Source organism: Caloenas nicobarica, chromosome 12, assembly GCF_036013445.1.
Source record: "Caloenas nicobarica isolate bCalNic1 chromosome 12, bCalNic1.hap1, whole genome shotgun sequence".
In the NCBI taxonomy this organism is placed as follows: Eukaryota; Metazoa; Chordata; class Aves; order Columbiformes; family Columbidae; genus Caloenas; species Caloenas nicobarica.
In genome coordinates this window covers 22,870,791-22,897,956 of record NC_088256.1, presented here as the reverse complement: position 1 = coordinate 22,897,956, position 27,166 = coordinate 22,870,791, and the positions used below count along the sequence as shown (strand labels likewise).

The 27,166-nt window shown below is 40.7% G+C and overlaps 2 protein-coding genes across 3 annotated transcripts in view; one reads left to right on the top strand and one right to left on the bottom strand.

The window, feature by feature from the left end:
* Positions 1-1,132: 1,132 nt before the first annotated feature.
* Positions 1,133-22,965, top strand: ZC3H12B (zinc finger CCCH-type containing 12B). Of its 2 annotated transcripts, none has more exons than XM_065643693.1 (6): positions 1,133-1,393; positions 13,148-13,922; positions 15,230-15,369; positions 16,095-16,329; positions 16,429-16,535; positions 17,101-22,965. In XM_065643693.1, exons 2-6 carry the CDS (start codon positions 13,312-13,314, stop codon positions 18,519-18,521), a joined length of 2,514 nt encoding a protein of 837 aa, XP_065499765.1. In that variant the 5' UTR covers positions 1,133-1,393; positions 13,148-13,311; the 3' UTR covers positions 18,522-22,965. The 2 variants fall into 2 exon arrangements, with proteins under 2 accessions (XP_065499765.1, XP_065499766.1); XM_065643694.1 differs by lacking the exon at positions 1,133-1,393 and adding an exon at positions 1,890-1,924.
* LAS1L (LAS1 like ribosome biogenesis factor) overlaps positions 21,735-27,166 on the bottom strand; it is a 22,683-nt gene continuing 17,251 nt past the window's right edge. Inside the window, exon 13 of the mRNA XM_065643695.1 lies at positions 21,735-24,801. Within this exon, the coding sequence (XP_065499767.1) occupies positions 24,711-24,801 (91 nt within the window). The 3' untranslated portion in view covers positions 21,735-24,710. The remainder of the gene's footprint in view (positions 24,802-27,166) is intronic.

Sequence of the window (27,166 nt, the reverse complement as noted above, 5' to 3'; positions counted from 1 at the left end):
GAAACAAGTAGCATTTAAGGCCACGTTAGAGAATAAAGACTAGTGGAGAAGAGCCCCCAATAAAACATATGACAAGGCTGAATTTTGACTAACGTACTGCTGGATGAGGTACAGGTCACTACGAGTAGAATAGGTAACAATGTTGTCAAATCTAAACATCAGAAAATGGGTGATACAAAATGGTGCATCCTAAGTTGTGAAATTTGATATAAATTCCTGAGTTTTTAAAATTGAAATGGATTATTTCTGTATCCCATTTGGGTTTTGAGAGTTCAGGATGTACTCAAGTCACATTTGCAAGACTTTTTTCTTACAACTGGGTCACCTAAATTGTACTGGCCCAGTTAATATTTTAAATCAGTTTCAGGAAGCTTTGGGAAGCCGAGGGCAGTCATCAGCAAAGCTAAAACTGCTGGCACTGACATCTTAAGAGCATCTGGTCTTCAAATGTCAAGTTTATGCAAAGCCTAAAGTATCTGCAATTTTTGTTAATCAATACAATAATTCTATACACACCATGTCTAAGAGCACCCAGTTAGCATCCTGGCAAGCTAAAGGTTTATGTGCCTGCGTATGTTAATATTGGCCCATTCCAAAGTTGGGCCTAAATACATCTGAATTTAGTCACGTCCTTTATTTCATTCTCCATTCCTGTAATCTGCAATACTGGGAAAACACGGTGTTTTCACTAACGCTGCAACTCGTCTGCGCCCCTGAGCCACCTCATTTCACGGGGGGTTGGACGAGCACAGGGACAGCGCAAAGGGAAGCTGCCTCCCCTTCCCGCTCTGTCCCGGAGCCCGAGCGCACCGAGCACGCTGTGACGTGGCTCCCGGCGCCGTTAACCGCCAACGCGCGCTCACGAGCGGACGGACGCCCCGACACCGCCCGCGCGTGCTCCCGCGGCCGCTGCCCCGCCCCCTGCACGCGCGCGGCGCCCGGCGGGCGGGACAAGGGGAACGTGCCGGCCCCGCCCCGCGCCGGCCGCGAGGGGGCGGGCTGGCGCGTGCGCTGCCTGCGGGAGCGCGCGGGCCGGCGCGAGGAGCCGGGCGCCTGCAGCGGCGGGCCCGGCGCGGTTGCTAGGCGACGGCGCCCGGCAGCGGCGTTGGCCCGGCTGGGGCGCGGGCAGCGATGAGGCGGCGGCAGCGGCCCCCGGGCTCCCGGCAGCGCTGAGCCCCGCTCCGCACCTTCCCCTCCCGGCCCGCCCTGGCCTTGCTCCGCCGCCCCCATCCTCATCCGCTCCCCTCGCTCCGGCCTGCTCTTCCCCCTCCATGCGGCGGGAGCGGCCGGAGTGGGGCCCCCGCCGCGGCCGCGCCGAGCCCCGCCGTCCTTCGCCTCTCCGCCGCCAGATCCCGCAGGGAGCCGTGGGCGGTGTCTGCAGCGACAGCAGCGGGTGAGGCCCCGGCTGGGGGAGGGGGTGGTGAGGGACGGCGCGGGGTGGCCGGGGGGCGGCGGGGCCCCCGCGGCCCGGGCCCGGCGGGAGCTGCGCGCCGGTGCAGGCCGGTCGGACGCCCCCTGCCGGGCCGCCGCGCGGTCTCCGGGCCTGGCAGCCGCGGCCTCGCTGCCGCCCGGGCCCCGCGGGCCGCCCGCTCCGCCGCCTCCCGGCCGGCGTGCCCCGCTTGCCCTCCGCGCAGGGGCAGGAGGAGGCGAGGCCGCTCGCTCTGGCTGTGCCTCCCCCCCGCCCCGCTCCGCCTGGGCGCTGCTGGGGCGCGGGGCCTGCGCGGGGCCGGGCGGCCGGGGCGGCCTGGGTGCAGTCAGGAAATTCGGCTGGTTTCAGTTAGTGATTCACGTGCCAAGAAGGGGTTGCAAAGGCCGCGTTAGGGCGGTGTGCGGGGAGGTGTTCAGTGTCAGAACACAACAAGGGCGGCAAGGAACTTGCATTAACGAAGGCAAGGTGTGAAATAAGGGAATGACGTTTTTGGAGGTACCTGATGATCCCTACTCACATCCTTCCATTTTGCTTTGTAGTGCAAATGAGAATAAGGAGCTGGTCACCTACTGCGGTATACATGACGTTTTAGATACTTTTTCTAGGTGTTTCATGTGTTATTTTTCATAGCTGTCTGCTTTTCTAACTGCCATTTAATCCTTTGGAGATGATATGTCGCAAGAGCTGGATATTTTCTTCACATGTTAGCAAACAGTATGGTGTCTGTTTAAGTTGATAAAGGTGGATCTAAATTAATTCAGGTTTTTTGAGATGCATGTGATACTTTTTTTTTTTTAATCTTGCAGTGTGTTTCAGTGATTAGCATGTATTGTCATAAATGGGAAGTAGGAATAGAAATAAAATACTGATCATTTATGAACTTCCATTATGCATATCAGTCATTAAGAGTGTGCAGCATTCCAGATCCATCAGATTTCTTATGCTTGGTGTGTTTGTTTATTCAAATGGATGTGCCTGTCAAGTAGTCATTCTTGTATAGGAGGTATCTTTTTTTGATGAGATACATCTTGTGCTTGCTGGATGTTATATATGGACTGAAAGGTGTATTTCACAAGTGTAGCTAATGTCACTTATAAAATTGTCTTTGCTTCTTGCTGAAAAAATGGGTTAGTGGCAATGTCAAGGTCACCCTCAAATTTAGAGCAATTTAACTGCCGTTGGAATATGTAATCTTCTTCACTGTCATAGGTTTTCCATATATTGATCCTGTGGCTGTTGACATTTTCTGGACCTGTGTTCTGTTTGTCTTCTAAAATGATTGAATGTGTAGTGAGTTTTAATAGAAGCAATCTGTAAAGCTTCCCAAGTCACTTTCATTTGAATGGCCTCTTGAAGATGTATTTAAAAAAAAAAATCTAGGGACATCCAAACTCTTCAGAAAGAATGGAAACAGAAGGTGTTAAGGGGTGAATGGGCACCAGTGATAGTTTATATGCAGATGAACTAGTAAGAAAGTGAATTCTTACTGTGAACTGCTGTGAGTGAGGCGAGTTCTGGCTTTCTGTTCTTTGATATTTCTGGATGCCTTTTCCAATGCAAATTATTCCATTGTAGACAGCTACTCGTTTTGACTTTGGTAGTGACTTTATGGTTTGCAACTGAAATGTCATTTTGCTAAACACTTCTACTATGGATCTGTGAGTAATAGAAATAAAACAAATTGCTTCTGTTGCTTGCACTCTGTTAGTGCTTACATCACTGGAGCTTTTGGAAATAAGGAGGGCAGCAGGTCAGTTCAGTTATAGGAGCTGGCCTTGGGAAGGTGAAGAAATGTAATTTATAGACTCAGAAGTAGTTTTCAGGTGTTGCCACACTGGAAATTAGTTTGATATATTGATTTGTCTATCTCATAATATTAAAAAAAAATATAAATGGCTGTAATCCTACCTAGACCTCAGACACATCCCTGAGGACGCTGCCCTGTTTTGATCATGGAATCTGGTAGACATAAGGTGCTTCGAAGAGCCATGTGTACATGGCTGGACCAATATATATTTTTGTATGTATAAACTTATGGTTTTTGTAAGTTTATTATAAAAGGCTATTTTTTTCTAGGCATTATAAATGAAAAGCATGTTCAAGTAATAATGCTGGTATTTTAAAATTTCTTTACATCTGTTAATGTGTTGTGGGTTTTTTCTATTTCCTGTGAATTGTCCATTTTTGTTGATAAGCTGTATTTATTACAATATACTCATGGTAACACAGATAGTTCGTCTGGAGGTAAGAATACCATGACCACCTTTACAGATCCAGGCTTCCTGATGCCATGATACGTAGTATTGTGTTTCATGTATTTCAAATTTAGGAAACATATTTGGGAGTGCAGATCTAGGCAGAATAGCATGCCTTAAGATACAGTTTTATTGTTCTGAGGTGAACAATTTATTCATGAGATGTGCCATAAAAAGAAAAACTCTTCATTAGATGGCAGTTTTGATTCAAATATATACATTCTTTCTATATTTAAACAAGTAATTCAGCTAAGTGTCTTTGGGTTTTAAGGGTAGCTATTGTATGTTTGTGTGTGTGCTTATATGGTTGGGTTTTTTTGCATCACTGTTGTGTGTTGACAGGACACATGTAGGTACCACAAGATACAGAACATCAGCAAGGTAAAGCTTAGTGACATTTCTAAATTCATTTCTAGTTCTATACATTCTAGTGTGTGGATTCCTCGAATTCAGTCCTGTCTGCACAGTTGAACCTCTTCTACCACCACAAGTGTTGCCTCAGCATTTGTTAAGACAAAATATCCCCTCCAGGACTGGGTGATAATGATGATTACTGGCGAGTTCCTTTCCTCCTGGCCACTGTAGCAGATGTGTGGGGTCACATCCCTCACTGTCCTACTCCAAAGGTGCTTAAGGGAGGGAGAGAGACAGATGCAGAAACAGAAATGGCAAATTTGCTTTTCTTTTAAAATAATGCATCTGAAGTGACTCAGAAAGGAGGAAGTTTCTAAATAGAAATTATTACTAACCATAGCCAGCAGGCTATTTTTCAATTGTGGTTTCAATATTAATTTTAAGGATGAGGTGTTCACTATTGGTGTTACCTGCTAGTGCTTTACTTTGGGCTTAAAGTACATCAGTGTTTTATTTTAGAGAGGTTCTAATGAGTAGAAGCAGTAAAATATTTTTCTTGGTGTTGTTCTGAGTTTGGCTTGATAAAAGACTGTACAATATTAGGCCTTTGATTTGTGTAACTTTAAGGTTTCTGTTCATCAGAATGACAGTGTTGAAACTCACCATTAACATGTTGAGACTGACTTTGCATAGTAAGGTAAGAAAAAAATCCATTAGACTGAATGAAAATGCTGTCATTCTTATGGCTCTAATTATCAAGGGACTAAAAACTCTGATCTGCCATTTTAACGCTTCTGTTAAAAGTGGGATTTTAACTTAGTGCATGCTCTGGGAATACCGATTATATGCCTTAAATGTATAAATGAGCTGCAGATCTGTGCTCAGATCATTCATTTAGACCACCTCTTCTAGAATGGAGAAATGAGTTGATTTTGTTAGATTAAAAAGTACAAAAAGTATTTGAACACGTGTTCACTTTAAGTATTTTAAAATAAGAGTACTCCTTTTAAATAAGGAGGATTCCTCACTCCTCAGTGAGCAAAGTGCTGTAAGTGATGTTAATGCCAGATGTTTGTATCAAAAGCAGCTGCTTTGATACACTTGTTTTCCTTCACTGGACTTTTTATGGAAGCTCTATCAGAATATATATGCTATACATGTGTCGATGATTTGATTAGTCTTGTTTGCTAAGTACAAAATCTCTTAGGACAGTTTAATAAAACTGTGTAAAATACAGTTTTAAAAGGAACAAAAGAGTAGAATTCTTTATTCCAGGTCTTAGATAAATTCAGAGCGCTTGGTCATAGGATCTTGTTGACATCACTGAGAGGTGCACTGGACATTATGACTACAAATTATGAATACTGTATTTTTGCAAAAGCATCACCATTTTGGAGTCACTTTAATTTCAAAACAGCCAACTTAAATAGGAAAATTTTCTACAAAGCTTATTTTATCCAGTTTTCCCACCATCTTTCAACAGTTGACACAGTAAATGAAAATTAAATATGCAAAGCTGACAGATTTGTTACGTGCTGAAAGTAATTCTAAGGTTCAAAAAAATAAATCGGTAGAAGTGATTAATTCCTGTTGAATTACAACATATGTAATACTATGGTATGCATGTGTAAACTGTAATGTATTCCTGTTAGCTCTGTTCAAAATAATGATAAATATGGAAATCTAGTGGTTCAAGGTATATAAACACACAGGTGAAATGCTACATATCACCAACCCTTTTTATTAAGGACAAAAGAGAATTGCACATAATGTCACACAGCCCAACTCTTCCAATTTTTTTAATCCATTCTGAAATACCCAAGTGTTAATTTTAGAATGTATTCTGCTTTTTTCAGTTGTGAATCTGTCCCAGCAGATGTGTACCACCTAAGTGTATAATTAGAATGAGGGAAAACTACCATTTTTATTTGTGACTCATATACTTTGTCAGCTTTAAGTGTTTCTTTCTCAGTGGATAAAGTAGTTGACTACCTCAGAAAATATTCAAAGCAGCAAGCAGTAATGTGTAGTATCTGTACTGCTCCTGAAATAAGGATACAAGAAAGTTGTGTCTTCAGTGCTGTGAAAACACCAATGTTGGGTTGTGTCACTTTTTTCATGAGCACTGTAGAAATGCGCTAATCAAGAGCTAATCAAAGCCCACGGCCATCTATGCATCTTGAGCTGCTTGTTGTCTGTGTCTTCTAACTACTGCCTAATAAATACTGCTCACGTTCCTGAAGACTTGTGCCATGCATTTCGGTTTGGTTTTGTGTGTGCGTGTGTGTGCTGCAGGCCCAAATTGTCATGTCTTTAAAATGGCAATTAGTCATGTGTTGGAAGTGTTTAAAGATCACAAGGACGCACTCTGTGTCCTTAGAGTCACCACTGGTCTGTGCTATAGCACACTGCAGTGTTGAAGGGCTCAGTGGATATGGCATCTCTTAACACTGAATCGTTTTTGGAAAGACTTCTCTTTGTCTCTACTCGTATTGCTTCCATGGTTTTAGACTCTTACTTTACTGTATGTGGAAGTTGTCAGCTGTGGTGTTAGTCGGCTTACACGCTGTTTACACTGTACTCACGAGGCGCAGCTGTAATAGGTGTGTAGTATACCAGCCCTACCTGTTGTTTAGTTGTGAAGATGAGGGAATGGGTTTCAGTCATTATTTCATTCATTGTAGAATAGGTGACCTGGCCTCCTGGTGGGTTTGTGCAGTTTGTGTTGCAGTCCATGTTGTTGGGATTTGGTTGCTTTTGGTGCCTGAGCTGGCTGCATGGACATTGGTCTGGGTGTGTGTCTCTCTTCTTCAGTTGGGTTCTGGTGATATAGGAATAGCCACAGTAATCAAAGACTGGGCTGTTGTTTGGAACAGCCTTCTCTGTAAAGATGGCTTGTCCTGAATGCTGATGGTAAGTTAGTGAAATATAGAGTCAAGAGACATGCTAAAATATTGAAATTCATGCTGAAGCCATGGAGGGAATAGCTTAATTTTCTTAATAGAAAACATGCCAGGTTTTTAATTGTTGTGAAGACATCTATTTGACAGTTTAAGAGATACAGAAGGAAAATTTTGAAATATTTATTCCTCACTGTGCATATGGAGCTCCCCTAGACGTTACCATTTCATGTGTCAGTATTCAGTTAGTTGTTTTTCTTTGAGTGTGATTAAAAAAAACCCCTTGTTAGCTACATGTATCTCAAAAATGTACAAGGGAAAACAAACAATCCTCCCCCTTCTTAAAATAAATACTATAGAATCATTATAATCTGTATTTATTATCCAGGTGGGAGAGACATTTGAGAAAATACTTGGGTTGTGTGTGTGTTTGTTTTTCCAGTTTAGCATCTGTAATGACAGAAAACATGTAAAGCTGCTTGAAAGTTGATGAAAGGAGCTAATTAATAAAATATTTTTCATTTAAAGGTTGTTCCTCCCAATAGATGTGTGCATCGTGTAACTGCCGCTTTGAAGGGCATGGCTCAGACACACATGGATGGTGGAGAGACAGTGTCAGAAGGGAACCAAAAGAAGTTGCTTGGTCTGTGCTTTCACTGTGTCTGCTCTGATTGTCTTGGTCCTGCTGGAATGAACAGGCTTTGAATAGAGTATTTCTAGCACCAGCTCTTTGATAGTCATTGTTATTTGAATAGTAATTGTTAAATAATTTCCAAGTGTTTTTCATTAATATTACAGTGCTTTATTACTGAGCAGACATTTTCCTTCTGTTTTAATACCTGCAAAGTTAAATAGATGCTTTCAGTTTAGTCCTTTATGAACAAAATATACATAATTTTGCCTCACCCTTTTCTCTAAATCACATTATCAATTCTACTAGTCAGTCGTGACTGTGCTGAGATGTTTACTAAGAAAACTTGGTTTCTTAGCAGTGAACATCGTGAGAATTAAAATTCTAAAGATGCAGTATGTGTATTTCTGAGTTACATCATCTTTAAATCAAAAGCTGGTAATAGCTTTCTTTTCTCTCCTTAGATATATGTTCATATTCCGCTGTCTTTGGAGATAACATAACTCATACTAAACAAACACTAACATTTCATCAACACAATATTATTGTTTATGATTTGTGAGATGAGCTTTTATTCTAGCTTTGGGAAAATTTTGAGGCACACTGACTCATTTCTCAATTTTGTAGTTATCAGCAAAATCAAGTGTGACTCAAATGATTTATGTTTTTAAATGTTTGTTCTCTTTTTGCTTGTAAGTGGATTTTTAAAAAATTTACCCTATGTGATAACTCCTTAATGCATCTATACCAGCTTTAAAAACTGTACAGTATAAGCTATAACAAAACAAAAAAGTAGAAAATTATCTGCAAGGATAGTTCTGTAAACAGATTATTAGCGCTTTTTTCCAGTAACTTTCCTGTGCACATAAGGACAAAATGAGCACAAAGGCAATGAGATAACAGGGAATTCTCGATGGACCACCTATTGCTTCCAGAAATAGAGCTCAACTAAGATATTCCTGTCCAAAGACTTTGCCTGAAAGCTGTCCTTTTATTCTACATGTGCATATTAAACACGTAATTACTTTTCACTTGCCTCTTTAAAACATCTCCATAAACTCCCTTAGTGTCCCCAAAAAGTACCTTCTAAAGGTGTCTGGACAAACAGTGAACTGAGACAGTACCTAAGTGTTTCGTGTAGTCCTTCTGATATTCCTGTTATCACTTGTTGAATTAATCTGTAGCCAGTCATCATAATTCTAGATTGTATTTTCTTTTGGTTAGGGACTACAGAGTTAGAATAGAATAGGAACCGATTGAGGTCCCTAGGTACAGCTGTACGACAACTGCCAGGTAATGTAAATCAGAAAGAAAAGAAATTCTTAATTATTGTCAGTACTTTGCAAGATGATGTGTTGGAATTTTGGGAAGTGCAATGTGGAAAAACAAACAAGCAAACTATACTATTGCAGCTTTGAGGGGTTTTTTTTAGCCTAAATGCCAGTGAGTTAATTGCATACAGATGTTGCTGCTGACGGGAAGTTGTCCTGAAGATGTGGCACTGATTGTTGTTGTTTTTACATGTATGAAAGAAATTATGAACTTTGTCGCTTAGAGTGGGAAGCAGAAGGAGGATTAATAGCCAGGGGTTGTTTTCATACAGATGTGGAAAATGCAACTACCGAATGACCTTTTTGTTTAAAAAAAAAAAAAAAGTTTTATATTTTCGCACACACTTTCTTTTTAAACTATGTTTATACAAGTTACGCATATTATACTAACAGACCTTCATCTTTATCAGCCAGAGAGGGCAAGGAGATGAGGCCCCTGGTCCTGTTCTGTTTGTGTGGGTGGCCCTGGGGCTGTGCGTGTGCTGGCGTGTGTAACCTGGGAGTATGTGCTTGGCCTGGCTGGAACTGGGGCTGTGCAGCTGCTCGGGGTTTCCTCAGCAGAAACCAGAGTTGTTTGGTGGACTATATGGCATGTATTTAACAAGTGATACTTAAGAATCTATAAGCAGTATGGGAAACAGGAAACAATGCTGGCAACTTCAGTGTGTTTTTAAATTCTTTATTAGGTTATGCCTCAATGGCAACAGATCCAAACAATGAAGCAAGAACCTTATTTTAGTTGAAGAGGTAGTGAGGGGAAGGCAAGACAAGCTACTTTTGAAAAGCTTAATGAAAAAATCCAAAACTTGCTCAAAAATGCATTAGAATTTATAAGATCAGTAAAAGATGGAGGACTTTGACTTGGCTTAATGTCAAGATAAAATGTTAATTTTGCATCTGCGAAACACTATTTCACATTTCCTCTGAGAAGGTGTAAAGAGCAGTGGCTACAACTCTTCCCTGGGCTCTTGTGTTTGAGGTGGCAAGACTTACAGTTTTTTAATCAGCAATTTCTTGAGTTCGACTGTCGTATGGTTGAGATAGGTGGCGAATTCAAGTCACTGAGCTTACATGCTTTGAACATACAGAAAACTCATTTCCCTGATATGCCTACATAACAGATGACTCCTTGATTTGAAGGAGAGCCATCTGGTCCACTACGAAGGGCTTATATACTGAATGCTTTTCATACTGTAGGTGGAGAGGTAATGATAGCAAGTAGAGGTGATGAACTGGAAGTCAGAAGTAAACTGAGAGCAAATATGGTTTCAGACATGGGTGGTACAGAGCGGAGACCTCAGCTTTCCAGGAGCGGGCACCTGAGCCTTTTCAGAGCCGTGGTGCTGGTTGACATTGACAGAGGCACTGACTGACAGGCTGCTTGGGTCAAAATACCCACTGACAGAAAAGAGATACTCTCTTCACTATAGTCAGCCGGGGCTCCAGAACAGGACTGGGTATTTATCTAAAAAAACGTGACTGCAATTTGACAGCAAGTGGTAATCGGTTTCTGTAGCTCTGCCTTTTCCCACTACTGAGAGTTGCTCAGGGCCACAGGTCCGCATCACAGTCTGTTAACACACAGTAAATCTATAGTGATAACTGTGGGGTTGCAGTACGGTATAGATTGGACTGCTCGGGGCTGTGAAAAAGTGAGGGAGAGACCATAGTGCTGTTTTTGTAGCTGAATGGTGGTGTTACAAGTCTGATTTCTGATCTGGAGGGTGTGAAGAAAGGCGCTGTGCTGAAGTAGCGGTAGTTGCTGCTCTTTCTCTTGTGTAGTTCTTCGTTCCGCTGTATTTGCTGGCTTAGGAGCAACACAAAACATCCTCCTTCCCGGGCTCCCTCTCTCAATGGTCAGTGGGAAAACTTGGTCCTGTGCTGTAATATGTTTGTTGTTGTTTTTTGTTGTTGGATTTGTTTGTTTGTTTTGGTGCTCCTGACCAAACAATGAGATGACCCTCATTGTTTGAGAGCCTTATGCATTTGGGAACAAATCCTGCAATGTCCCAAGTCTGTGGATGCATGGGAACAGTTAAGTTGCACAGATGGAGCGACTGGCCAAGGGTGGAGAGGCTTTGGTACAGGCTGGTTTCTCTTCTAGGAGCTCTTTGTACACAGGTGTGCAGGGTTACAGGGTGGGCTCTGGAGCCCGCCTGCCTCGTTTGAGTCAATGTGGCAGCCAGTGCTAAACAGGCTATCGAAACTAGTTGGCAAAGGTTGCCTCTGCAGGTCCTGGCTTTGTGTGCCAGGTGTTTAAAGAAAATGGGGAAAATCTCCTTACTTTTCCAGAAGTAAGTTATAATGTCTACTTTTTTTTTTCTTTTGTTCTGTGTTACATTTTGGTAGAAAAAATGACAGTTGGTACAAATAGGACCTTTGACTTTTAGTGCTTCCCTCCCAAGATCCTAGATGGATATGAAGAGATTTTTATAAAACCCTGTGATTTAGTTTTTACATAGTTTGAAAATAACTAGAGATTTATTTCTTTTTTAGCGTATTTTTAGTTCCCATCTGAAATATTTGAAAGATAATGGTGATCATTACGTCACAGACCAAATATTTTCCACTGCTATGCAAGAGAGGGATGAGGCAGCTAAAATTTCCCTAGTTAGTGGCTTTCAACCGAAGGCTGACATGAATGAAAAAAAAAAGAAACTCCAAGATGAGTCACGAAGTGGGAGTTCCCATAGACTGAGCTTTCGTAAGAGACCCGCAGGTCTATTGCTGTGACCAGAGCACAGCAAACCTGACACAGCCCTGGAGCTGTGGAGCTGCTGCCTCGTGAGTACATCAGCAGCAGGGAGAGAGACTGTGCCTAGGATTAATTTGCTTTGTTTGTATATTAAATAACTTTTGAACTATGATCAAACTATCTTCTTGTTACAATAAGATTTTACTTTCAGGGAAGGTCAAATGAGATTTAAGATAAATTGCTTATATGATGTTAAATAACAGAAAACTAGAGATATATATGCAGAATTGGGACAATGCAACAAAATGGTTAAATCAGTTCTTATGCAGATAAAATGGACTATTTTCCAGCTAAGAAAGAGGGAAAAAACAAAAGCAAAACTTTAAAAAAAAGTTGAAAAATATAAATGTAATTAGTGATAGCGTTACCCAGATTATTTTATTATTATTATTATTATTATTTTAAAAATATCATCGTCTTTTTGAGTTAATCTAGGTAATTTAATTTCCAGTTGGGAAGAAATGTATTTGGCTTGTGGTTTAAATTAATATTTAAGTGTTTAGAAGAGAATGTAAATTTGGCCCTTGTGCTGGTTTGACTGAAAATGAGTTAATTTTCTTCATGCAGTTAGAAACTTTTCTTTTTCATAGCTAGCATGGCTGTTATTTGGACTTAGTTTGAGAACAAGAGATAACAGCCCACCACAGAATTAATGTTTTTAGTTGCTCTGATCTGAGAGCCAAGGACATTGGCTGACCATTCTTATGAGATTTCCACTAGCAAAGGTGTTAGGATTATTTACTGGAGTGGAAAGCCAGGCATGATAACTTTAACAAAAGGCAAAAACATTCTTGTGACATTATGGTTAAAGAAATGATGACAACTTGGGAAAAAGAATGGAGATGTTGTGAACAACTTTTCTTCTAGCCTAGATGAGAATTCTGAGTGTCTGTCCAGACTTTCTGAAAAAAATGCAATAATATTCATCCTTGATTGTTTGGATTTGCAGTGCAGTAGGTCCAGTGAACAGCACAAGGTGATTAAGTGTAGAACCTTTGTGCATCCATTTATTGACCTTTACACCTCTAGCAGCCAGCTTGAAATAACCTTGTCAGTTCTGATAGTAAACTCTTACCGAAAGGGCCTGAAATGGTTTGTGTTAAATTTTGTGTGTACTGGAACTACACACAGGTGTTCCTGATGTAGGCAGGCTATTCCTGCAGTAGAAGGCTGTAAAGACAGTTTCTAGTGGAAGTGCTGGGTCACGCTTTTCTGTTTTATCTTTAAATATTATTGAGGTACTCCATTAATTCCAACTGTAAGTTTATTGTGTGGGAAGTGTAATTTTTTGGTATGTACAGTAACTGGGGGAGGGAAAAAGAGTTTAATTTGTGATTAAAGAGACAACATAATTACATGCTTTATTATGATCAATTTTTACACAGATATGTGAATGACTAGGGACCTCTGCTGACTTGTAAACAAAATCATTGTAGTCGAGTATTCGCAGAATTTGTCAAAAGCTAATTTTCTTTCATTTTTTTTTTTTAAGGAACTTCATGTTGGTGTTGTTTATGCCAGAACACAGTAAGCAAGGCAAATTAACTCCAGCCTCATGTAAACTTTCAGTTGGCCAACACGATGTGATCGAGCACAAATTCCACATGGCTTTGGAAATGAAAGAGAACTGAGCGCTCTGGCTGGAAGCTGAACGTGATGACGGCCTGGTCTATGGTGGGGAAGCTGAAAATGGAGAAGAGGCGCTCCAGAAAAGACAGAAACGTGGAACAAGATGCTGGGGAATGCAGTGCTGAATCTGAGGAATGGACGAGCTCAGACAGTGAACCTGAGCAGCCGTACTTCAGGAGCAGCTGCAGCAACACTCCGTGGAGAGAAAAGGAGGTTCCCACTAAACCACATCGGCCACTCTGTCGGTCCCCTTGTTTGGATCGCCCAAGCTTTTCACAGAGCAGTATCACGCAAGACTTGAAGCTAGACGAATGCAAAACAAATTTGGACAAGGAATACCAAGCTAAAATGGATTTTGCTTTAAAGCTTGGGTATGCAGGAGATCAGATCCAGGCTGTACTGAATAAATTGGGAGCAGATGCGCTCATCAATGATGTTCTGGCAGAGCTTGTGAGACTAGGCAACAAAAGTGAATCAGAGGGACAAAGCAGCGCCAGCAGCGCCACTGGTGCTCTGGTGCCACGAGGCCCTTGCCCAAAGGAAATAGCGAGCCCTGAACTGTCACTGGAAGATGAAGTTGTGGACAACAGTGATAACTTGAGGCCAATTGTAATTGACGGAAGCAATGTGGCTATGAGGTGGGTCTCCCTGTCGCACCACTTGAAAAGAATGAGTCACTAAACATTTATGAGAAAAATCAATATTTGTGGCAAAGTCTTTGAAAGTCACATAATATATTTACACTAGTAATACATCTTTTTAATGGACTCTTTATTCCAGGTTTTTATTTATGCTGTTGCTCCTTTATATGTAATCCCTATTCCGTTTCCCCTCCCCCCCTTTTCAAACCAAGTTCTCCCCTCAAATCTTTTGTTTCAGCAACAAACAACAGTGTTACAACATTGAATGAGAAGAACCAGGACCTGTAGTTTTTATTATTCAATTATATGGTGTAGCAGTAATATATGCACTCTGGTTTTTTTAGACAAAGAAAATGCTGGTTTGAATCTAAATATGAAATCCAGCCATAATGCAAAGATATCTGTGACTCTCTCTTATCTGTGAAGACTAACTACTAAGGAGGTTATAACTAAATGTCGTCTTCTCTTATATATGTACTCATGTATTATTCAGGCATTCCTAAACTATTTCCTGAGAGGATTTAAAACCTGATTCTTCAGTTCACTCTATGTTCAGCAAATCAAGATAGGTGCACCCATGAGGTAGACTAAATGAGGTTCATAATTAAGATTCTACTTAATTTCTATCAACACCCTAAAGAATTTTTTTCCTTTGCAGGCAGTTCTTAGGCCATTTTAATAATTAAACCCCTGTATCTGAATTGTGTGCCGTTTCACTCCTGTGTGCTTCAGAAAACAAATTTTTGATGGGGGCAGGGCTTAAACATCTTTGAAAGTTATTTCTTTTCCTTGAAAAAGCCCTAATAAAAATGCATTTAGTGTTAGAGAAACATTTTTTTAATCTAGATGTTTAAAAGCCCCTGTCACCCATGACAGCCAGCATTGTTGGTTCATTTTGGTTTTGTTATTAATAACTTTTTATGGTACTTTTTAAGGCAAGGTCAATTTGTTGGGGTGAGTGATATTTTTCATTAGCTCAGCTAATAAAATGAAAAAGCAGAAAAACTATGTTTATTTGTTTTTGCTTTTGGGAGAGTGAAATTTGACTATTTCTAGAATTTTAAGTAGCAGTGTTGCTGTAATCCGATAGCTGAATAGCTCTGGACAATTGTCTTCTTCCAATTATGTAAGCTGGTCTGATAAACAGGTTTGCCTGTCTTTGCAGACTTTGTTTCCCTGATCTCCTTAGACCATGGCAGCTTTAGAAGGAAAAAAACCCAAACAAAACCCAAACCAGAACCACTACAACAACAAAAACCAAAACCAAATGTAACTTTTGTCCTTGCTGTTTCTAAAACTTTCAGCCATGGGAATAAAGAAGGATTTTCCTGTCGGGGAATTCAACTGGCTGTTGATTGGTTTCTGGAAAAAGGACATAAAGATATCACCGTGTTTGTACCTGCATGGAGAAAAGAACAGTCTCGACCTGATGCACCAATTACAGGTAGCAGATCAAGATTTTCTTTGACCCCTTGGTTAAAAAGAAAAAAAATAAAGTATTGCATGAAGATGCACCCATGTCATGTTTCTGATGGGTACCACATACTGTGAGTGTGATGTACTCAACTGTTTGTTTGAAAACACAATTTCACTGGTGAGGAAACAAGCATTTAAGTATCTGCATCTGTAAACAATGCTGGGTTTTTGTAACATTCCGGGATCGTTTCAACACTTTTGTGAAGCAGTAGTCATAATTTTCCCATTAGCAAACATTGTTAAGCATGTAGGGACTGATTCTTTCCTGCTGGGTGAGTGTAAAGTCAGTGGTATTGGGCCGGGGTCTCAGTGAGCAGGATTGTCTTGGACACTGAAGAGGCAGCATGTGTTTCGAGCAATAGACAGTACTCATGTTTCACTCTAGGCTGTCAAGAAGGCTGTTATAATAGAGCAACAACCAAGTTCTTGATGTGTTCAGAAAGATTGAGTAGGGGTACATGTTTGTTTACAGAGGCATAGCTTAAATACTGAATATTTACCCAGAACTTTGAAATCTCACAAATAAAATGAATCTCTGCATCTGGGTATTTTTTAATGATAATGGGGACTGTATGTGAACATAATTGCAAAATACTTTCTCAGAAAAGAGAGCAAGAAGTTTCATATTTAAAAGACTGCATTTCTTTCTTTTAAAACTTTTATAAAAGCTACTCAACTGACATTATTTTACAGATCAAGAAATCTTACGTAAACTGGAGAAAGAAAAAATTCTTGTTTTCACCCCATCTCGAAGAGTTCAGGGAAGAAGAGTAGTTTGCTATGATGATAGATTCATAGTAAAACTTGCTTTTGACTCAGATGGCATCATTGTATCAAATGACAACTATCGGGATCTTCAAAATGAAAAGCCAGAATGGAAGAAGTTCATAGAGGAACGCCTGCTAATGTATTCTTTTGTGAATGACAAGTATGTTGTGGGGGATTTTTTTCTTCAAAAGTAAGGGAATTTGCTAGTTCAGCATCCTCAGTAACAACTGAGATTCACATTCCATTTCTTTCCTCTTAGGTTTATGCCTCCTGATGATCCTCTAGGACGTCATGGTCCAAGTCTTGAAAATTTCTTAAGGAAAAGGCCAGTTATTCCTGAACATAAGAAACAACCGTGTCCTTATGGTAAGTGCCTAAGTCAGATTGATTCATTGTATTCAAAGGTAGGTGAAGCAAGCAAATATTTAATATCTTGTCATTACTGAAAAAAAGCACCATTTTCCTAATGTCATCTGAGCACTATATCAATTTTTATACCCTTCATACACATATTAATTAAAAAAAAAGGCAGCAGAAAATTAAGGATTACTAGATCACCAGATATACCTTGTGGATAACACAGTTTTTTGCTATTTTCTTCTGATTTGTATTAAAGGAAGGAGATTCATAACTATATAAACTGTGTTAGAGCTGGTTTGATTTATATAGCATTGAGTATGTCATCAGTATTGAAATCATGAGCCAGCTGTAAGAGAAGTGATATGTCTTTGCCCTTGATGCAGTGATATGCATGGATACAGACAGCGAGTCTGTGACTGCCTGTGGACACGATATATAATTATTCCTTAGGGGGTTAATATAGAAATACTACTATTGAAAAGCGGTGAAAAATATAAAGAAAAAAGATAGCAACTGGTGGTATTGATTAGGGTTTTTTGGTTTATTTAACCTGAAGACACTTTTCTTGCAGGTAAAAAGTGCACCTATGGGCACAAATGTAAATATTACCACCCAGAACGGGCAAACCAGCCTCAAAGGTCAGTAGCGGATGAGCTTCGAATAAGTGCCAAATTATCTGCTGTGAAAACTATGAGTGAGGGAGCCTTGGCCAAATGTGGCACAGGGCCATCCAGCTCCAAAGGAGAAATCAGTTCTGAAGTGAAACGCATTGCCCCAAAACGTCAGTCAGATCCAAGCATTAGATCAGTAGCTGTGGAGCCCGAGGAAAAGTTGTCAGTAGCACGCAAGTCCGAGGCCAGCTCTGTCCCGTCTCTGGTGACTGCACTGAGTGTGCCAACGCTCCCTCCACCAAAAAGCCATGCAGCTGGTGCGTTAAATACTCGTTCGGCAAGCAGTCCGGTGCCAGGTTCCTCACAGTTCATGCATCAGAAATCCTCACTGGAACACATGTCCAGTGTGCAATATCCTCCTATACTAGTCACCAATAGTCATGGCACCTCAGTTAGCTATACTGACCAGTATCCCAAATACGAATCGTTGGGGGACCACGGCTATTATTCCTTACTCAGTGATTTCTCCAACTTGAGCATAAGTAGTATCCGTAACACAGATTATTACGGGGCTGATATGGACCAGGGAATGTATTCTAGAAACTCAAGCCCCTGTCCTGACAATTGCTTAAGCCATACAAGTAATGATTCTTATTCCTCTTACAATGACTTGTATCTGGGTGTAGCAGATGCCAGTCCAGAAGACAATGTGAAGATCCACAGACTGCCATCGCAAAATCGTCTGCAGCCTTTTTCCCATGGTTACCATGAAGCCTTAAATAGAGCTCAGAGTTACGGAGCTGAGGAGCCCAAGCAATCCCTTCGCAAACAGTCAGTGTCCCACTTAGGCCTACATGCCCAGCATCCAGTTGTTGGAGCACGGTCCAGTTGTCCAGGAGAATACGCTGTGCCTCAAAATGTTCATCCATCGGCTGCACAACCAAGCCGTGCCTTGGTCATGACCAGAATGGACAGTATTTCTGACTCGCGGCTCTATGAAAGTAACCCCATGAGGCAGAGACGGCCACCGCTCTGTCGAGAGCAGCACGCGAGTTGGGATCCATTGCCATGTGCGTCAGACTCCTACACCTACCACTCGTATCCACTGAGTAACAACCTCATGCAGCCATGTTATGAGCCCGTCATGGTGAGAAGCATGCCTGAGAAGATGGAGCAACTCTGGAGAAATCCCTGGATTGGGATATGTGGTGAGCCACGGGAACCCCATATCATCCCGGAGCACCAATATCAGACGTACAAGAACCTCTGCAATATTTTCCCTCCAAGCATTGTCCTTTCTGTGATGGAAAAGAATCCCCACGTGACAGATGCGCAACAGCTGGCAGCTATGATTGTTGCCAAATTAAGAACGGGGCGTTAAAGCATTACAGCTTCTTTTGGATAAATGGAAATAGACAGCGTACAGGACCTGGAGGAAAACTTAAATGAAGAAAGAAGATGCAAATCTATTGTAAATATTTTCTACTAAGACAGTATAAAATTCTGTACACAGTAGCAAGCATACATGTGCTGAGGCACTACATAAGAGTTGATTGTATTGTAAATTTTAAGATTTTAAATATAGGGATTTTTAGTAGTATTTTATAGGAAATGCATACCTTGGTGCATGGATAGCTCATTAAGAACTACAATGTCACGTTCCGTGTCTCAAAGCTGTTACTACGAAATTATTGTTAGCGATTATACTGCATGGTTTAGTGTACACTTTCAATTTGCTTATAAGTACCTAATCGGCCTTTAAAGGTATGCTCTATACACGCCCAGATGACCCAGGGTTTCAGCTTTGTCATTTGACACGGCCTACTGGCATATTAAATATTGGAGAAAAAGTAAACTTGACAAAAATTAAAATACTCGATTTGCAAAAGGGAAGACTGATTTCAGCTTTTGAATGTCAGTATTGTTGGTACCTAAATTTCAAAACTGTTCCCCAAGAGTTAGAGTATCTATTACATTGTCCAACATGTTGGCTCAATCCAACAGAAGCCAAATACTTTATTAAATTAGGACCAAAACATTGAGTGTGAGGGCATGAGCGCCCTTCAGTAAACTAAAAAGTTAAACTGTAGCTTCTCTCTCCGGAGCTGCCTCTGACTGCTGGTGGCAGCTGTGGCCCAATCAGCAGACAGGCTGAAATTGTCAGTTTTGTGTAGGTTGGATCACTCGACTCAAAGCAGCGGACACTGGAGTTAACGTGGGAGTTCATCAGTCATTTGCAGCCCCTGGGCAGGGGTGTTTCAAGAGGCCGTACAAGCCCAGCTGAGAGGGGGTGCGGGGGGGTGCAGTTTCTTGAAAAGAGCCGCTACAGTTGGATTTGTCAAAGCTGGTCCGTGCTCTCCAGATCCAAAGGTGTGCATTTGCCTCCCGAAGGTTTTTAGAGTTCCTGTTTCAACAGGTGAGATAATTCTGTGTGGCATTGTTTGCGCAACTGGTATCTTGCTCAGGGTGGGAACCTTTGTAGCTAAATGTCTCCAAAAGAGGCGTTTATTGTTTTTTAAGCTGCACTGACTGGACGCCCTTTTTTGAATCCATTGTATATTTCAACATTTCAAACTACTACTAACTCGACACCTCTCGAGCTAGGACTTGTTGACTTCTACTGTAGTTTTTTTCATGAAAGCTGAGAAGGCCGGGTTTATGGCCTTTGTTTCTTCATGAGAAGGTGTGACACTGCCTAAATGTTTCTTACTGTGAAACACACGGAACGTGAGGCTGCAGTCAGGGTTGTTTCTGGTGTTTTGATAACGGCTTGCATGCTGCTTTCTAGTTATCTGTTTGTCTGAGGAGCACAGTTATAGCATTTCCTCCACTTGTGTTACTGCAATGGTTGGTTTGATTCAAAATATCTTGTGGGCTCTTTATCATGTGCAGAATACGTTCCTGTTATTTTAAAAGAAAAACCACAAACAACAAACCAACAGCAAACCACAATTACAGGTGCAACTATAGTTAATTTATTGATATTTGATAACCGTATCATTTCACACAGGATAAATATCCCTGTGTTGCTACAGGTAACATATATAATGACCATGTCATTACGTATTTAAAATGAGTTAATTACACTTGGTATTTAAAAGTAACTTAAGTTTTAATTAGTTAGTTATCATCTCTGTTAATGGGAAAAATAAATCTTCAGACATTTATAATAGTTGAGGAAAACATTTAACTCTTGACCAGTTTTCAAAAACATTTCTTACTAACCAGCATTTTATATTTTTAATTTGCAATTAATTCTTATTCTCTTCTCTTGCATGGTATAAGCAGCTGAGAGCAATGCCTCAAATAACCAGAAATGACCTTTTGTTTGTTGATACAAATTGTATCTCTTTTTCTTGATTGTGTAAAAACTGTGTATAAAAAAAACCAATAAAAATCTCTAGATTAACTTCAGTATTACATTTTCACCACAATGTTTGTGACACCATGTGTCACAGGAAAGTAGCCCATGAGTAATTATGGATCTTTTTTATTTAAAATGGGCACTTGTAGTTTATAGACAAACAAGGACAACTTTTCGGAATCAGTTTATGATGTGCACAGATGCTGTGTGTACACCTCGAAACATTACATAGTGATCTTTAGTCTATTTATTAAGCAGACACATTATTGCACTAAACTTAATGTAAAAAATGTTGCTGTTAACTCATCTGCATGTGTTTTAAAATGTAACAGTATAATTGCAATAGACCCTGCTTTATTCTTAATGGATTGATTTATAATTTATTTAGGTATAAAATGAAGTTTATTGTGCACTCACACTTTCCATCTTGCATGGATTTAAATATTTGTATGTAGAAAAGTGTTTGTTCCCTTCTTCTCCAATTATAAAGATAAGCTATTTTCAGAGAGGTTTAGTGGGTACTTTTTGATGTTTTCTAATGTGGAAAACTGGGCAGAAATTTCTGTGTGAAGTGTTGGGTGGTTTATGGAGATACTCATTTTTGTAGGATTTGTCTAGTCCTTTTAATTTTCACTAACTTTAGTCCTACTGATAGAATAATTCCTTTTTTAAACACTGGGAATGCTCTGCCAATACAAACCCGCATTCTGTTTCCTTGAGGCACTTTGAAGGCAAATTGTCTTTTTCCAGCAGCTGTTGGCATCTGTCAGCACAGCGGTACAGATGGGCAGTGTGGCCTTGTGGGAATAATCTGCAAATTTTGTACTTGTTTAGTCCTCCTGAGGTAACTAAACTTCTGTTTGTGATGTGGTCTTTCCTCATCAACTACTTTAAGTGATAATTCAGTCGTCCACGTCTGTTTTCAGATATGTTTACATGCCAGTTCAAAACACCGATACGTTCATTAGATTTCTTCTTACATGGAAGAGTTGATCTTATTAACACCTGATCATAACTGTCTATATTGTAAATACAAGACTTTGTATAAATGCTCTTTTTGAGAGCATAGTATTTAAATGTTTTTAAAACTGTAAAAGAACAGTTCTAGAAACTATATTTTAATAAAATCCATGAAATTACAATTCTGGATGAGAAACAAGAAGTGGGAAGGTACAATCCTGGGCTGCTGCACGCAGGAGTTGAGCAGCAGAGTTCAGTGCTTGGCCGGGGCCAGAGCTATTACTGAACTTTCATCTTTAGCTCTGTTACTTTCACATGATTTGTCACATACAAGTGTATAACCTTACATTCATGAATCAGAAGAAATGCTTTATGGGATGTCTGTCTAAGTTATTTAACTTTTTGGTAAGAATTACATGTCAGTAATATATTAAATTGTACATACAGATAATTTCACTACTGTTAGTCCTGTTGTTGTATTGAGCTGCAGTGGTTGGCTTTACTCATTTGTAGAATTAAACATTAGTGTTTAATTGTTGTAAAATTTTATAAATCTCTTTGGGTTTTTTTGGTTGACCCAAATATAATGTAAGTCTTAATGACAAAATGAGTGAAAACAGATGTTAAACCAGTATGTGGTATTCGTAAATCTCCGCAGTAATAAGCATGTGCTGCTCTGGTTGCTGCTGCATGTCATTCATTCACTAGTAGCATGGGTCTGAGCTGCTGTAAAATAGACCGGGTGGGTGTGGTTGCTTACAACAAGCAGAAGGGTTCTAATTAAAAACCAAACAAACCAGACATCTGTCCAGGCGAGTTCCCCCTTCATACTTTAAAGCCAGTTTGCCTCAAATTGTGAATTTTGGCATTCTGAAGTTCTTAATGATCAGGTCAGAACATGCAAAAAATCTGTCCAGATAATTCAGTTAAAAGCCCTTGGTGTCAGGTGTGTGTACCAGTGACATGCACAAGATCACTACAGGAACATTTCAAGGGACAGATCTTGACTACAGTCATTTTAGATCTCCATGCTAAAGAGGAGGAACATGTATCATTTCTGTGAGACTTGTCTCCACAGAGCTGAAATGTCCCGTAGGACTCGGAGCAGTCAGGTCATGGATCTGTCGCTGATTTCCATGGTGAGCATTCAGCTTTAATGCTCCTTTGTGCCCAGAGGCTGTCTGGGGGACAGAGCCTTAGTAACTGTATTTCTTGCAACATTTCAGCTGGAAAAGTACAAGTGCACCGTCACTTACAGTGTTGTCATGCCAGAGTTTAATTAGCCTTTGAAGAGCTATTATACACTATCTATGATTTTGGTCTGTGGTATTTAAAATTTGTAAATATATTAAAGGAATTGAGAGAAGAATCTAAAAGAAATATATAGGCTACTACCTGTTTGCCCCCACTCTGTGTAAAAGGTTTGCACAATTATTTAATAATATGAAACGTTATACTTTTTATATATATACAAATGTACTTATTTAATAAAACAGAGCCATTGGATTATTTGTTTCTATCTTTTTATTTTGTAACCCTCCTTAGGCAAGAGCCCCAAAATTTACAGGAGAAAGCAATCTCAAGAAGTCCTGCCCAACGCAAAGGAAAAATCAAGTAATTTAGGCAAACATCACCGTTGCCTTTCCTGCTCCCACTCAGAATGTGCTTCAGGCAAAGTACATAATTAGCACGTTGAAAACAAATTTTACTAAGTAAACTTTTACCAAAGGGCAAAAAATTATATGTAACATAGTATGTTTGCAGTGACAGACTTAGAAGTACCAAAGACAATAATTTAAGTAATTTCATACTCTACCAAATACAGTAATAAAAGAACAAATCCTCTTCCCTCAAAATTTCCTAAGTTCCTGAGGAACTGCTGGGTAAAAGGAAAAATTTCTAAAAATACCAGAAAGGGGAAGGGCTTACATGAAAAATCGCTCCTAGGAGAAAGAGAAGTTTGTTTTCTTTTGCATTAGCACTGCTTGTTTTTAGAGAAGGAAATACACAAGGTATCTTCCATTTTAAATAACTTTGGCCTGTCTGGTAAAGAGTAGCTGCAGTAGAACAGGATGACAAAAAAACAGAACAAAGAAATAATACTTATATTATGGACATTTAACTAAGCCTTTATGTGAGAGCCAGCCCAAAGCATCCATGAAATTGCTGTTCTAAACTTGCAATTCAGTGCAATCCAGTGCCCTGCTGGAGCTGAGTGTCCCTGTCTGCACCTCTTTCTGCAGAACATCAGCACATCATGTCAGCAGTGGCTCTAAAGAACTGGAGATTCCATTTCACAACGCTGCACTGACACGTTCCTGCTTCTGTTCAGTTTGTAAGTACTGCCAATTATTAGACTGCCTCCGAGACAGGCTCTGTAAAAACTACTCTCCAGCAAATTCTTCCTGAGGAGTCCTGCAATAAATATATGCTTAAACTCCTATTTTTGATGGGTAATTGCAGAAGCCTCCAAGTTCTGAGAACCTTTAATACAGGTAAAGAAAAACTGAATTTAGGAAAAACTAGCTGGAAGTCTTTTTTCTCTGCAAGTGTCCAACAAGGTACTCGCGTCCATTTCTGCAGGAATCACACCAGCTCCAGCAAGGACCACAATATTAGCAACCTCAGCAAAATCATAACAGAAATAACAGCAAACAAACAGTGTCCTCAAACTATCACTTGAAAAAAATGGTGAGAAAAAAATTTTTGAAGGTATTTACTGCCCTACAGTACGTTCATCCATGTTATAACTCGGCTTGATCCCTGAAGCTCCATATGAAATCCTAGTTAGTGAAAACCACAGCACAATCTTATCCTGGAAAATCATACAGGACAATATTGGCGTCACTGAAATACGAAGGGCTCAATACTCTGGTTAACGAGGACCTGAGTGAAAAAGGAAAAACAGGATCCAGAAAGAAGGTTTGCCTTTAGTCAGCTCTATTTATTAACCACAGGGAAAAAAAAAAGGAACACTAATGTATTCTGAAGTACTCAAGCTGTATTTGACAAATATCAACTAGAGCTAAAAGTTCATGACCGTGGTTAAGCAAGACAATGGTTACTACACGTGGAACTTAAAACACATCAGCTTTATAAAATACTGCTTTTACATGTAGAAATCTAAATCAGTATATCTTCATTAAAAAAAAATATCCTGGAGTGCCTATTTCCCCATCACCATTACCAGTTCTTCCATGCCACTTATCTTGTGTGATACTGAAAGCTGCAGAGCACTCTCCTGTCTTAGAAAAGCTGGAGGCCACTCTTTATTTTATGGAAGTCATTCTGGGTCCATAACAGTCCTCCTGTCCCAGGGATATTCAGTTCTGCAGAGCTGCCAGAGGAACAGAAATAAAGCAGACAGGTGATTTAGAAGCTCACATCACCAGAGTAACTTTGAATAGCACTTTAAACTTGTTAACAAGTTTGATTTCCAAACCAAAATGTCATTTCTCATTTTTAGCTCTGAACATTTACCTGCTGGAATGTCTTTAGTTTTTAATCAATTTGCTCAAGAGAGGCACCAGTCCTAACGTGACAACGGTACCAAAGCACAAACCAAATGAAAGGTCACCGGTTCCTGGTGATTGTGAGGGAGACATAACTTCAGAAATAACCACGCAACAGTCTTCATCTGAATCTTCATCTATCCTTTGCACGCAGGAACACAAGCGATCAGGTGAGATGGAAACTCAGCAAGCAGCAGACACCAGAACAGTCAAAGTTACAACCAGTGCAACGACTACACATCCTGCACGTGGAAAGGAGCCGTTCCAAGGGCTTGACAAAGAGGTCACAGACACCAGCGCATTTACAGAGGCTTTGCAGGAAGCTGTTTTGTGGGGACACCCACAGCATGCCAAGTAATTTCTAATTCTAGAAGGTGGCTCACTCTTGCAGAAGTTACCTAGTTAGGGCTGAGTCCCAGGAGATCCCCCAGACAGTGACCCATTTACACAACTTGCTAACACAGCACACAAAGGAACAAGTAAGAATCTCCAAAGTTGCAAAACCCATCTGTTTAAAGCATAACATATATGTTTTGCAATGGACGGGGGGCGCTTCAAGGCTGTCACAGACACCAAACTAAGTAAGTGGCCGCCGTGGAAGGGACAGCCATGTGCAGGACGACTGGACGGGCTGGAAGAGCGGGCTAAGAACAACCTTAGGAAGTTCAACAGGGACAAGTCTTGAGTTCTTGCACCTGGGGAAAAAAAGGGCTGTCAGGCATTGGAACAGGCGGCCCGGGGCAGTGGTGGAGTCTCCATCCCTGGAGGGGTTGAACAGATGTATAAATGAGGTTCTCAGGGACATGGGGCAGTGCCAGTGTTAGGTTAATTGCTGGACTCGTTCTCGAGGGTCTCTTCCAACCAAAATGATTCTATGATTTATATACTGTTCCCAGACATCAGGCACTGTCAAACACAAGGCTTAAAGAACAGTTGGAGAACATATGAAAAGTTAAATTTCATCAATAAAACAGATCTTTAAAGGATCCACTTGAAACCTGGCGTCTGACATTGTGAAGGAGAAAAATGGAAAATCCAGTTGTCTTGTGCATGTTTTTCAGTTTCTCTATTCCTTACGCACGTGCACTCCTAGCTCCAAATTAGCATCCTCCATGATAAGAATATATTCCCTGCCTACTCACCGTCTTACCCTTTAGCACACATTAACCATCCCTCTCACCTGTTTATGCATCTCATCCTTGGGACAACAAAATCCAGTCATTATCCATGATCATTAACTGATGAATCCCATTTTTGAAATGTCAGTGCACCCGCCTGAGGCAATCCTTAAAGCAACTCTATGTCAGCAACTCCAGCCTCAGAAACTCTCCATCCAAGTCATCATTATTTGCCAAATTTGCCCCTGCTGCCAGGTAAAACTGACACTGGGAGTAAACAAAAAGCACATATGCGTATCACAAAAAACCCCAAAATGTCTGCCTGAGGATGACAGCAGCTATTCGAAGTTTCAGAGGTTGCCACAGCAACACTAAACACAAACTCTGACACTGCGCAGACACAGCACACACCAGAAAACCCACAACAGAGTTCTGTCCTTGGGATCAGCGAGGAAGAAGCAGTTCCAAAGTATCCAAGCATTACAGGAGCTTATCTCATGTTCGAACAAAACCAAAAACCTCTGCAGACAGAAAATAATTTCTGCAAAGGTGACCGAGATGTTTGAAAAGTTTCATTTAAATAACAGCAACTTCAAGCTACACACCAAAAAACTCAATGTCTTCTGCAGATGTTCAGTACTGGAATAACTGGCTGTAGGCAAAGGCTGCTGCTCAGAGCTCCTGGAGACACATAATTTCTCCCTTCAGGTCAGAACAGCTCTTAGACAGTCCCTGTTCAGAGGAACCTGCCGGAGGCCTCGCAAAGCCAACACAGCAGCCGTGGAGTCAGAGAGAAGAAGACGGCCATGGCTTTTAGGAAGGACGTGTCCCATTGCCTATGCTGCAGATGCTTTTTCCAAGCATCTTATGGATATTTTCGAAGGACAGCACCAAATTCTCAGGATCTCTCACACCACACCGCAGTACCCACAGCGAGTCTGGCAGAACAGCTCTGCAGGCAGAAGCTGGAGGGCAGGATCAAAGCACAGGTAAACAGCAAACACCGCTCTGGAACAGCCCATGCAAAAACGCCTTTGACGGGGAGGCACAAAACCCACAGAGCTGCAAGACA

Bases quoted from the DNA above. Each gene is read 5' to 3' on its own strand.
- ZC3H12B (XM_065643693.1), top strand. From the start codon at position 13,312: ATGACGGCCTGGTCTATGGTGGGGAAGCTGAAAATGGAGAAGAGGCGC. The intron at 15,370-16,094 runs GTAGCAGATCAA...ATTATTTTACAG, and splicing joins ACCTGATGCACCAATTACAG to ATCAAGAAATCTTACGTAAA. The intron at 16,330-16,428 runs GTATGTTGTGGG...CTTTCCTCTTAG, and splicing joins TATTCTTTTGTGAATGACAA to GTTTATGCCTCCTGATGATC.